The sequence below is a fragment of the Notolepis coatsorum genome (assembly GCF_963971535.1).
Source record: "Notolepis coatsorum genome assembly, chromosome: 2".
NCBI classification, from domain to species: Eukaryota; Metazoa; Chordata; class Actinopteri; order Aulopiformes; family Paralepididae; genus Notolepis; species Notolepis coatsorum.
The window spans coordinates 175,367,072-175,379,974 of record NC_140166.1 but is presented as its reverse complement, the minus strand read 5'-3'; the positions used below and the strand labels follow the sequence as shown (position 1 = coordinate 175,379,974).

Sequence of the window (12,903 nt, the reverse complement as noted above, 5' to 3'; positions counted from 1 at the left end):
TACTATCACCAACATCTAAGAAGGGAGATCCCCCCTTGAATGGCCCTTCTAAGGTTTCTCTCCTCCACACTGCCTGTGGAGCTTTTTTCCCTATTGTTAGGTTTTAGTGAGTTTTTCCTTACCTTCGCGTGGGGTATGTCTGGGAGTGCTTGCATTCTTTCATTTATTTGCATTCATCAAATTTTTTTTGGACCTTATGGTGTTCTTGTTCTGTTCTTGACTTATTGTTATGTTTTCTTCTTGACTTGTTTAAAGAAGACCTTTACGGCCCATGGGGACATTAACGTGTGTTGTCGGGCCTTATAAATAAATGTTATTTGATTTGATCTTCAGACTCTGCTGATTATAACTTCATGCATTCCGTTTCTTTCCACTGTTAGGGGTGGGACGATACGATACGAGTAACTTGCAACTGATATTTGGCCCTCAATAATGATAATATCACGATACACGATATCTGCGATAATCGATATATTGCAAGACATTTCATCTACGATACAACACGATATTTGTGTAACTGAGGAAGCGTATCAGATTATTTCGTGTGCATCACAAACTGGCCAATTGTACCTGAAACAATGTGAGGCATAGTGCCTCTTTAACACTTTCAGTGCCCATGACGTCATAACACGTTTTATCAGCCCAATGCCTGAATGCCCACGACGTTTATTAGCGCTTAATTTTTTTATTAGCGATCTGAATTCATATTTCATCAACCGAGTCTCCCGTTGGTACAGCAGCCCCTGTAGGAGCTCAGATGTGAAAAAAACGCCCCCTATTGTCTCCCAGATAGTAATGTACCCTTTTGGAATGGACTCAATGAAAATGGATGAGAAAAGAAAAATCCGGAATCCACATTTTACTTCTCAGGCATGTAAACCGAGCCGATCGGATTCATTGTGGACCCTCAGAACAGCGTGGAATACATTATGTACAGTATGTAGTGTTGGATAAATAAAAGCGATCGATATTTGGAATGGCGATCAGGAATTGGAATAATCTTTTTGGATAACATCTGATCTCGGGTAAGGAATCTATTTTACCAGTCTTAGAATAATCAGACCTGTTTTCACGGAGATATAAGCTTTTCCCCTATGTGTGTGTGTGGCTGTGCGAGCGATCAGGAAATAAGAGAATCGATTTTTCAGATTGCCTATATAGCGTGCATACGTACACATATACTATCGATAATCTAGCGTTTATTTGAAAACGATTCATAAATAGGCAGAAAAATGACAACGTTTTTGTGTATTCTAGAATATTCCATTAAAGGGCGATTATCACGGAATATTTATATTTTCCTTAAACGAGGGCTTTTCAAAATGCTATAAAACGAAAATGAACCGATAAAAAAAAATCCGTTTCGACAATGTTGACTGCAAACAAGTCATTGATAAGCGACGGGCAGATTAGACACATAGCCATAATTTAAAACATAGATTAGGCGTTTTAACGCTATCATTGAAGTGGGTGGTGGCACTCAAGCACTAAATCGTGTGCCCCTGCTGGCACTGAAAGTGTTAACACACTGACCACAACTTGATTATTAACTATTATTACATGGCGTTTTAACATTCGCCAAAATGCTTGATTGTGATTGGTCAATAGTAATCGGTTGCCCCTGACAGCGGTCAATTATTTCTCGATAACTGACCGCTGTCATGGGCAACGTGCAATAATGACCGCTGATACGGGTAACGGAGCGCTATTGACCAATCACAATCAAGCATTGGTCGCAGTCACGAAAGCTAAGCATTACCATTATGCAGAGCTGCACTACGTCAGTGCAATCAGACCACACACCTGCCGGCGATGACAGCGGAGCCACAGAACAGAACAACTGCGTCTGCATTTGATCTCGTCTTGTCGATGGTGTAAAATGAATTAGGTATATTGTTAGCTATGTAATACGCGGGATAATGTATAGCTAATACTCTGGCATTGTCGCAAAATAATTTACCTTCACTGCGTTTAGAACACCTTGGCTGCGCCTCGGTATTCCAGAACTCCGTGTCGGTCAATTATTTTGCGACAATGACCTCGTAGCTAGCTATACATTATCCCTTACTTAATTATGTCCCCAACGGAAAGCTTTGTTACCATATGCAATACAAATGTGTATACATCATCTGTTTTATCTAATAAGATAAAAAAAAATTCATATTGCTGTAAAATGGGGATTGTCAATATTGATACTTGGCGTAACTGTATGGATATAATATCGTCGAGCAAAATCTCACAATATATTCATTTCTTCCCCCACCCCTAAAAAAGACCTCGCAGATATCGTTGAAATCAGGTTACCTCGCCTGATTATTTAAACCACGCCCGCACGGCTTGGATCGTCCCAGAAAATAAACTATACCATTCCCAGTGGAGTGCAATACCAGCCGGAAGGCGTAGGGGGCGGTATTTGCCCTTTTGCGAGCTCAGACCCATTCCCAACAATAACATCAGGCTGGATGGATAAATGAATGGATATCTCTAATAAAAGAAATAACGACCAAAACCCGACTATACGCGGCTCAAGCGATGGTGAGTTAACCCGACTATACTCATGATTGGCGCTGAATGAGTTAACACTATGATCGCCGGGAACGAGTTTTCACGTCATTCAGAGCCATGCTCATTCTGCCGAAGACGCCGTAACTCGTCTTTGATGTCAATATTTCAAAAATCTGTCATCGAAATCATATTTCCTTTCCGGAGCCCTGAGACACAGTGCTGATCTCCTCTCAACTCTCTAGCGGTTCAAGAGCGCCATCTGGTGGCCGATCGGCAGATCGCCAACCGGATATTAACCTTTGAACCGGTAGTACTCATCCAAATGTGGTCCGGCCACTCTCTATAGCTCCCGCGACTCCATCTTGAAACACTGGATAATAGATTGCTCGCCCTAACTCAATAAACAACGTTATTTGGATGTATATACTATTATACAATCTGGAAATGGATCGGGCATTTCTACATCCCATAATAGAAAAAAATCTGTTCCACGCTCATCTGCCAGCGGCGCGAGGAAGCCACGGTAAGATTCAGCGTTATATTCTAACGTATTCTATACTAACTGATCTGATGAACATATGACCCACTCTGGATGAATCATCTAACGCTGCCCACGGAATTATAAACGATCCCCCGCCCATCCGGTCATCATCAGATGATGCGTAGAAACGTCTAGAACCACGTCCAGTTGAAACTTTTTATCTCGCACAGATTCCTACCAAACTGTATTTGATCATCAATATAATGCATTTAGGGCTATAAATCACGTTCTGAAGAAAGCTGCAGAAAACGATAAAAACATACTTATACTTTAGACCATATTTTAGTATGAATATGTGAATGAAAAAGTTTAACGTTGCTACACCCTGAACAATACATATAGGACATTGAATGGGCCATAATAATGGCAATGTAGCAATAGAATTTAAAAAGTTATAGCCCTGCAAAGAAGGGGAACTTCTCCATAGACAAATAGAGCTGGCGAGGGATGGTAAATTATGAATTTAACCCATGGCGATCAAAGTGTTAATATGCACAATTTGTATATGCACAAAACGTTTTCGACCGTCCGGCCTTCATCAGTGTGCCTACTCCCTTTTTGTGACTTAGTAATTTTGGACTACGCACCTGTCTGAGCGCAGTGGTTACCTTTTCTACTTACAATTCCCCCACCCCTAACCACTATGTAGTCGAAATATGTTTGAATCAAAAAGGATCACAGCGAGAACAGAGGCTTGTAGCATCCGTCCAGTTTGACATCCCTGTGTTTCCTCGACTATTCTACAGCAGGACAAATGGCAGCCTCTTCTGAAGACGGTGGCCCGCGCTCAGAAATACCGGTGGCTGAAGCACAGTGTCCTGGGGGTGTTCTCCCAGTCCAGCCTCATGGCCACCATTGTGGAGTTCGCCCTGAAGGAAGAGCCTCTAGATGTGGAGAAGATGAGGAAGTGTCTTCTGAAACAGGTGTGACTTTTAACCGTCCGAGTTTGAAACGGCAGCATGTTTCTCTTAGGGCTGGGCGATATAACGATAATGATAATTATCACGATATATTTTAATAATGGATATAAAAAAAAAAGATCGAAAAGAAGATTTTATTTATTTTTTGACCTGCAACAGGGCAGTTTTAAAACCAGAGACAGTGGACGGACTTGTCTTTCTTGCCTGCAACTTAAAGTAATGGCTTTGCTTGTCCAAATGACAATACTGACCAAATTGAGATTTATTTTTCTCTTGTCCATTTATTTTGTTTGCTTTCTAATTTAAAATACAGTTTGAAACCGTCTGTACACAGTAGGCTATGTGTGCTAGCAGAGCTACTCTCCAGTCACGAGTCACATGTGCAGTGGTTTGTCCACCAAAAAAAGCGCCAAAAGATAGAAAAGAAACGAGTCGAGCCAGAACTGTTCAACTCCCCTGGAGCCACAGCCAGCAGAGAAGCCTGTTTACTTTCGCTTTCAAACCAACTGCAGCCTGAGAACTGGAGTGTGAGGGGCTGTAACACTAAAGATGACGGCAACGACAAAGAATTGCTGCAAAATAAACATACATCTGTTGTTTAAAAAAATAAATAAAAAATAATTTGTATTTTTCTAACTTATAACAATATCGATAATATCGAGTGATATGATATTGTTATCGTTATCGCGATATCATTTTTGGCCATATCGCCCAGCCCTAGTTTCTGTGTAAAATCTGGGAGGAGTAACGACCGTGAGCATGTTATTACAAGGACACGCAAAGGAATGTTCTTTCTAGCGATGCTGGAATGGGATATCGGGCTAAAATAATATGATGTCTGAGAGTTTCCCCAATACTAAAATGAAAATACCAAGAGCCATATATGTAATATGTCAGAAATCAATGCAAAGCTACTTTTTCTCTCCCTTCATTTTTGACAGATGAAAAAATTGTAAAATACATTTAATGTATGGTGAAAATGTGATTTTATCTTAATATTTTTCACCAGTGATTCCAAACGATGATGACTTAGACAATGATCTAAGTCTATAATACTGCTCAGTGAAAGTAATGCATTGGACGGCTTCCTGGGTATCGGGTGATAACCTCAAGTCTAGGACTTTGAATCGGTATCTTTTGCATCCCTAATTATTTATGATTTACTGTGGCAGTGATGTGAGATCCGTTACAGTAGACTGGTGATGAGATGAAGAAAGATGAGGTATGACTATGTTCTCATCAAACCCTCCACAGCTGGAGAGGGCTGAGGTGCGGCTGGAGGGTATCGACACCATGCTGAAGCTGGCCTCCAAAAGCTTCCTGCTGCCCTCCGTGCAGTACGCCATGCTCTGTGGCTGGCAGAGGGTCATACCAGAGGGGACCAACATTGGGTACGGTGAAAAAGTTATATAATTTTTTTTATACTTTTTAAGGCATTTCTCATTTATTAGATAGGACAGGGGTTCTCAAACTTTTTTATACCACGACCCCATTTTATTTAGGATTCTTATTGGCGACCCCACACTTCAACGTGGAATTAAGGAATATCAAAATTCAAAAAAAAAAAGTTCACGTTGTTGAACTTGATCATGCATATTTATTAGAACATTTAATTACAGCACTATGTTATCAATACACATTTATAAAACGATACTTATTTAGCCAAAATATGTTGCCAGAACAATTTTTTTTTTAAATGTAAGTTATTTATTTTACTTGCCAATGTGCAAGTAAAACTGTCACCTACCCACGACCCCACTTTGGGTCACGACCCGTAGTTTGAGAACCGCTGAGATAGGACAATGAGTGAAATCGGGGGTAGAGAGAAGGGGGATGACATGCAGCAAAGGTCTTAGGCTGGATTTGAACCCAGGACGTTACGATTATATTGTATCTGAGGAGCCACCAGGATGCCCCAACTTTTTTATTTATTTATGAAAAGATAATATCAATACATAATGTCAATGATGTCATCAAGAATAACTTACTGGAAACTGTTTTAGAATGAACTTCTATTACATGGTAACCCGGTGCATGATTTACAAAAGGTGCGAGATGTGAAGTTGATGTTATAATCGAACCGTCTCCCGCGGTGGTGTGTATATCTCGTTACTTGGGGAAGTTCTAACATCTCACCTCTGCGTCTCAGGGAGCCGCTGTCAGACTGCCTGAAGGACGTGGATCTTATCCCCCCCTTCAACCGCATGCTGCTGGAGGTGACCTTCGGCAAGCTGTACGCCTGGGCCATCCAGAACGTCCGCAACATCCTGCTGGAGGCCAGCGTCCGCTTCAAGGAGCTCGGTGAGCCGCCACGGTTGCGTCCGTCCGCTACTACTTTGGTTCAGGGTTTAACTCCAAATGAAAGCGAGGCAATATAATTGTGTTAATCCTTTCACTGCCGCACTACCAAACGGTTAACCCTTTCACTGCGACAATACACAGAAGTTTAACCCTTTCACTGCCACACGGCAGCAGGTTAACCCTTTCACTGCCACACTACAGAAGGTTAACCCTTTACTATCACACTAACCATCGATAGTAAAGGGTTAACCTTCTGTAGTGTGGCAGTGAAAGGGTTCATCTGAACCCGAGCTCACCCGTTGACCTTTTTTTGCGTTACTGTCGCTCAAGCAGGCGTGCAGCCCGTCCCCCTGCAGACCATCACCAACGAGAACCCGGCGGGCCCCAGCCTCGGCACCATCCCACAGGCCCGCTTCCTGCTGGCCATGCTGCACATGCTGTCCCTGAAGCACGGGGCCAACAGTCTCAGCCTGCTGTTCAACTCCGGCATGCTGGCGCTCACACAGAGCATCCTCAGGCTCATCGGTGAGGAGGACCTGCCAGACCCCCCCCCCCCCCCCATGCTCCTCAGTCATTTTTCAAGATTTTAGGAAAAGAAGAAAAAACACATTTCCAGCACATGTGTAAACGTTTTTAATTTATATCTAGAAAATAAGTTCCACGAGGTGCATCAACAAGTTTGCAAAAATACAAAAACACAACAACCATTGCGTAACAAAATAAGGTGACTTTTAAACAAAATGTCGTGAATTAGACATTTTTTCCTTGTACATACATGTCGTACACTAGGCAGTTGTTATAAGGCATGCGATCGCCGTCTGTGTATGTAATGTTAAAATGCACAAGTCACACGAGTGAGTTAGGCAGATGGGGATTTTTTAATGTAACAAGCGCTCTGATTGGCTGAGGCCATAGGCACTAAGCCAGGGCCATGCAGCAGTGTGAGGAGATTACAGTTAGGCAGAAATCTCAATTTGGTCAAAAAATTACTTGGCCAATTATCGTATGAGGCTAACGATATGTTTATTCATAACCGGTGTTTAAATGGAGGGAAGTGAAACTATGTAATACTTTGATGTATTGTGGTATGAACAGGTGATGTATTGTGGTATGAGCAGGTGATTTATTGTGGTATGAGCAGGTCCCAGCACGGACAGCAGTGAAGAGGACCTGAGTCTATGTGCACTTGGAGGCTCGGCTACGGTACTGGAGGAGTCCAGGAAGGAGGCCACCCCGGCGCCCCTGCCCGCCTCTGGCCCAGAGCTGGCCGCCATGATGAAGATAGGAACCAGGGTCATGAGGGGACTGGACTGGAAATGGGGAGATCAGGTTCGTTACTGGAACAACATGGAAAAACAGCTTTTATCTGCTGACTTTCCCCCCCATTTTTACACGTCAATTCTATTTTTAGTTAAAGGAACACGCCAACTTTTTGGGAAATTAGCTTATTTGCCATCTATCCTGGAGTTAGACAAGCAGATACATACCTGTTTCTTCTGTGTATGCATTAGGTTTAGGAAACAGCCGCACCGTTAGCCTGGCTTAGCGTCATTCACTGGAAGTAGGTGTGCCAGTGTAGCCTAGTCACGAAATACACTCCAAATACAACTCCAAAACGTTCCTGTAAACATGTTGTGACCTGTGTATTTACCACATGGGAAAGAAAATAAAGAAAGAAAGAAAAATAGAAATTTTCGTTTTTCTAAGCAGATATATATGGTACTCGGAATTCTTTTTTGCTGAACCACTGCTGCCTGGGCACAGTGATATCATCACCTCAAAAGCCCCATTTAAAAGAAAAGAAAAAAAGAAAAGAAAAGAGAAAAATCACTGCACCCAGGCAGCAGTGGTTCGGCAAAGAATAGTACTAGGTTGTGTATTGCTTTGAGAGGGTCTGCACTGTTTTGGAGAGAGGATCTGTACTGTACTTTGTCTCGGAGAACATTATTTTGTCTGTACAGGACGGTCCAGCGCCTGGCTTGGGCCGCGTCATCGGAGAGCTGGGCGAGGACGGCTGGATCCGGGTCCAGTGGGACACCAGCAGCACCAACTCCTACAGGATGGGCAAGGAGGGCAAATACGACCTCAAACTGGCCGAGCCGCCGCCAGCCGCCCAGCCCGCCACCGAAGACTCTGATACAGAGGATGACGTGGGTCAGTGTGCACTGTACTTTTTTACTTTAATTTAATTTGTCAAGTTGGCCCAATGAGAGAATGTATAAGAATGACACTAACTTTGTTCATTCATCTCTCATATCTTCCCACCTATAGTGTATGTAATTACTAGGGCTGACCCCTATTAGTCGAATAGTCGACTAATCGGTCGAAAGGAGCCGTAGTCGACTGCCAACCTCTTAGTCGAATACAAAAAAATATATATTTATTAAAATATATATATACCGTAAATCCTCAAATATAAGACGGGTCTTCTATTTACCTCAGCTGCAAAGAGCACCAGGCCTTTTTAGAGAGGCTTATATAAGAGGCAGGCCGTCGACTAAAGACGCACTTCTTCAACCATTATCTGAATAAAAAAAAGAAAAAAAAACTAACCATACTGTCATGCACTTGTCCTAATAAACTAACCTACACTGTAGCACTCAACACTTTGATGAACATTGTTACTCAGCTGATAGAGTTGTGCTCTTCCTGATGGCTTGTCGTACAGAACTTGTAAGTCGCTTTGGATAAAAGCGTCAGCTAAATGACTAAATGTAAATGTAAATGTAAATTTCTAAAAATGACACTCATGGACATAATCCCTTCATTTTCAGACTTTTATTGCATTATTTTTATTTTTTAATACGTACATTGTCTGTCTACATTTATTTAGACTAGCATTGGTATTTAAATATTGAGTGCAGTTGAGTAATTGTGGGATTAACGTAATTCACACACTAAAGTTGGAACTGTCTATACTAGGTTGTGGGGTCCGGGGACTGTTTAGCGTGTGGTACCTTCTCGACTTCCTCAGTTCCTCAGCTTTAGCTACTAACGTTATCATAGCATCATGGTCTGTAATGTGTCAACTGTACAACGCCAGCCTCGTCTGCCAACACCATATAGATAGCGAACGTTAACGTTTGCAAACGAAGTCAACGTCATCCAGCTGACACCACAGATCTATTTATTATGACAACGTTAGCTAGCGGCTAGCGCTAAAGCTAACCAGAGGGACACGTTAATGTACAGTAGGTAGTCAGTGTAGCGGGAGGCAGCACTTGATTTCCATTGGCAAGAGTTTCTCATTCTATAACACGGCACGAAAAATACAAAAAATACTTTTTTTGCAACCTTATATTAGAGACCGGCCTGTGTTTGTCTAAATGCATCAACACCCCCCCCCATTATAAGAGGCCCCTCCTTTATCGGAGGTCCCTCCTCTATTTGAGAATTTACGGTATATATATATTTTTTATCCTTTCCAAAAGAAAAGAGGCCTAGAAGCGTGGCTAACGCTAATGGCACACATACCAGAGGCTAACTGCCTAAGAAAACAGGCACAGAGGCACTGAAAGAGGATTTCACCCATCTAATGAACACACTAGACTAGACAAATATCAAGATGTATCCATCAGTGGACCAATTGCATGCTTTTGCAGAGGACAAGAAGCCTTCAGTGGACTTCTTCAGACATTAACACTTTGAGTGCCAGCGATGAGATTTCTCGTTAGTTCATGCCAACCGTTCAGTGCCAACGATGAGAGATCTCGTTATTTTTTTTATTTTTTTTTCTCATTCATATTTCATCAATCTAGCCTCACGTTACCACTGCAAACTCTCTGAGCTCCATTGGGAAAATACCGCCCCCTATCGTCTCTCCCTGTGGTACTGCACCCCATTGGATTGAATGAAACGCATGAAAAAAAAAATCCTGCTTCCACATTTTACTTCTCAGGCATGTAACTCGAGCCGATCGGATTCATTGTGGACCATCAGAACAGCGTGGAATCTGTGTTTCGACCACCCAGCGTTGGATCAATAAACGCGATCGATATTTGTAATCGCGATCAGGAATTGGAATAATCTTTTTGGAGAACATCTGATCTGAGGTAAGGAATCTATTTTACCAGTCTTAGGATAATCAGAGCTTTTTTCACAGATATCAACGTGGGTCCTGTGTGTGTGTGCTGATCAGGAAATGGATAATCGATTTTTCAGCCCGCTTCTATAGCGTGCATAAGTACACATATACTATCGATAATCTAGCGTTTATTTGAAAACGATTCATAAATAGGCAGAAAAATGTCAACGTTTTGTGTATTCCAGTAAAGGGCGATTATCACAGAATCTTTATATTTTCCTGAAACTTTCAAAAAACGAGTTTTCCAAAATGGTATAAAACGGAAATGAACCGATTATATATTTAAAAAAGAAATCCGTTTCGACAAACAAGTCATTGATAAGCGACGGCCATATTATACACATAGCCATAATTTAAGATATAGTTTATGCGTTCGCAAATATGAGAGCTCGATCATTGAAGTGGGCGTTGGCACGCAACAGGGTTCCGGGGCACCGGACCCGTGGCACGGGAAGTGTTAACACTTTGAGTGCCGGGACCCGTCTTTAGACGTCTTTCCTGGCCATGCTAAAGGTGCCGGGGGACGCTGTACAGCGTCCTTATATCAATATTTCAAAAATCTGCGATCGGATTCATAATGTCCCTCCGCTGGCCTGAGATCCACCAGCAGGACCCACTGAGCTCTCTGGCGGTTCAGGAGCGCCATCTGGTGGCCGATCGGCGCAACCGCTTAACAGGAAGCGCAGTAGAGGTTTTGCTGGTCGGCCATATTACTTCCGGGCACTCGGTATAGGTTCCGGCACTCTAGCTCGTCACACTACATAGCGATCGATTGCCAATAACTCGATAAACAACATGATTTGGACGTATATACCATTATACAAGCTGGAGATGGACCGGGTAATAATATATCCCATAATGATAAAATTTCTACTCGACGATGATCGCCCAACGGCGCGCGGAGACTGGGGTGAGTTTCAGCGTGTAACGTTACCGTCTTCGATAATAACTGATATTATCAACATTTGACCCACATTAGATGATTGGTATAACGCTGCCCACGGAATTATAAACGCCCCCTCGCCCATCCGGTCAACATCAGATGACGTGTAGTAACTTCTAGAAGTACGTCTAGTTGGAATTTTTTATATCGCGCTGATTGCCATCAAACTGTATTTCATCATCAATATAATGCATTTGGGGCTATATATCACGTTCTGGAGAAAGCTGCAGAAAGAGATGAAAACATACTTATACATTAGACCATACTTTACTATGAATATGTGAATGAAAAAGTTTAACGTTGCTACACAATGAACAATACATATAGGACTTTGAATGGGCCCTAATAATGGCAATGTAGCAATAGAATTTAAAAAGTTATAGCCCTGCAAAGAAGGGGACTTTCTCCATAGACAAATAGCGCTGGCAATCTATGGTATATCATTAATTTAACCTTAGGCAACCAAAGTGTTAAGCACCCCCCACAGCCCAAATGCAATGATAAAAAAAAAATATATATATATACTTTTTATTTTAATTTTTTTTATAGTCTACTAATAGTTGACTAATGGCAAATTTTGGCCAATCATAGTCGACTATCCAAATCCTTAGTCGGGGACAGCCCTAGTAATTACCGGTACATAAGAAATACAAAATGTATATAGCGCTTTATTTATCCAAAGTGCTTTACAATAATTTCTTTGTTCCTCACATTAACCCATTCACTCATACATTCACACACCGATGGCAGAGGCAACCATGCAAGGTGCCAACCTGCTAATCAGGAGCAATTAGGGGTCAAGTGTCTTGCTCAAGGACACTTTGACACGCTGCCCGGGAGGAGTGGGAATCTAACAGGGAACCTTCTGATTAACAGACGACCACTCTACCTCCTGATCCACTTGTCGCCCCCATTGCACTAATAACTACACAGCGTCTGTGTGAATCATCTCGATGCACAAATGTTGTGTCTAATACGCCCGTCGCTTATCAATGACTTGCTTGCAGTCAACATGTACGATACGAATTGTTTTTTCATCGGGACATTTCCGTTTTATACCGTTTTGAAAAACGGAAGTTTTGGAAAATTTCCAGAAAAAATAAAGATTCTGTGATAATCGCCCTTTAGTGGAATACACAAAACACGTTGTCATTTTTCGGCCTATTTATGAATCGTTTTCAAATAAACGCTAGATTATCGATAGTATATGTGTACTTATGCACGCTAGAGAAGCGGGCTGAAAAATCGATTATCTATTTCCTGGTCAGCGCACACACATTGCGCGTTGTGATCCGCTGTGAAAAAAAACTGATTACCCCAAGACTGGTAACATAGATTCCTTACCTCACATCAGATGTTCTGCAAAAAGATTATTCCAATTCCTGATCGCCATTCCAAATATCGCGTTTATTGATCCAACGTTAGGTACTCGAAACACATAATCCACGCTGTTCTGAGGGTCTGGTTACATGCCTGAGAAGTAAAATGTGGATTTCGGAGTTTTCTTTTCTCATCCATTTTCATTGAGTCCAATCCAATGGGTGCATTACCATCCGGGAGATGATAGGGGGCGGTATTTTCCCTGTTCGAGCTCATAGACAGTCCCAAT

General features: G+C 42.1%; 1 protein-coding gene across 4 annotated transcripts in view; it reads left to right on the top strand.

The window, feature by feature from the left end:
* herc2 (HECT and RLD domain containing E3 ubiquitin protein ligase 2) overlaps positions 1 to 12,903 on the top strand; it is a 190,210-nt gene that overhangs the window by 65,664 nt on the left and 111,643 nt on the right. For 3 of the 4 annotated variants that reach the window (XM_084309200.1, XM_084309201.1, XM_084309198.1), the window contains exons 32-37: positions 3,793 to 3,969; positions 5,221 to 5,357; positions 6,116 to 6,267; positions 6,598 to 6,792; positions 7,409 to 7,596; positions 8,229 to 8,421. In XM_084309200.1, coding sequence (XP_084165326.1) covers positions 3,793 to 3,969; positions 5,221 to 5,357; positions 6,116 to 6,267; positions 6,598 to 6,792; positions 7,409 to 7,596; positions 8,229 to 8,421 — 1,042 coding nt within the window. The remainder of the gene's footprint in view (positions 1 to 3,792; positions 3,970 to 5,220; positions 5,358 to 6,115; positions 6,268 to 6,597; positions 6,793 to 7,408; positions 7,597 to 8,228; positions 8,422 to 12,903) is intronic. The other variant, XM_084309199.1, reaches the window with a different exon arrangement.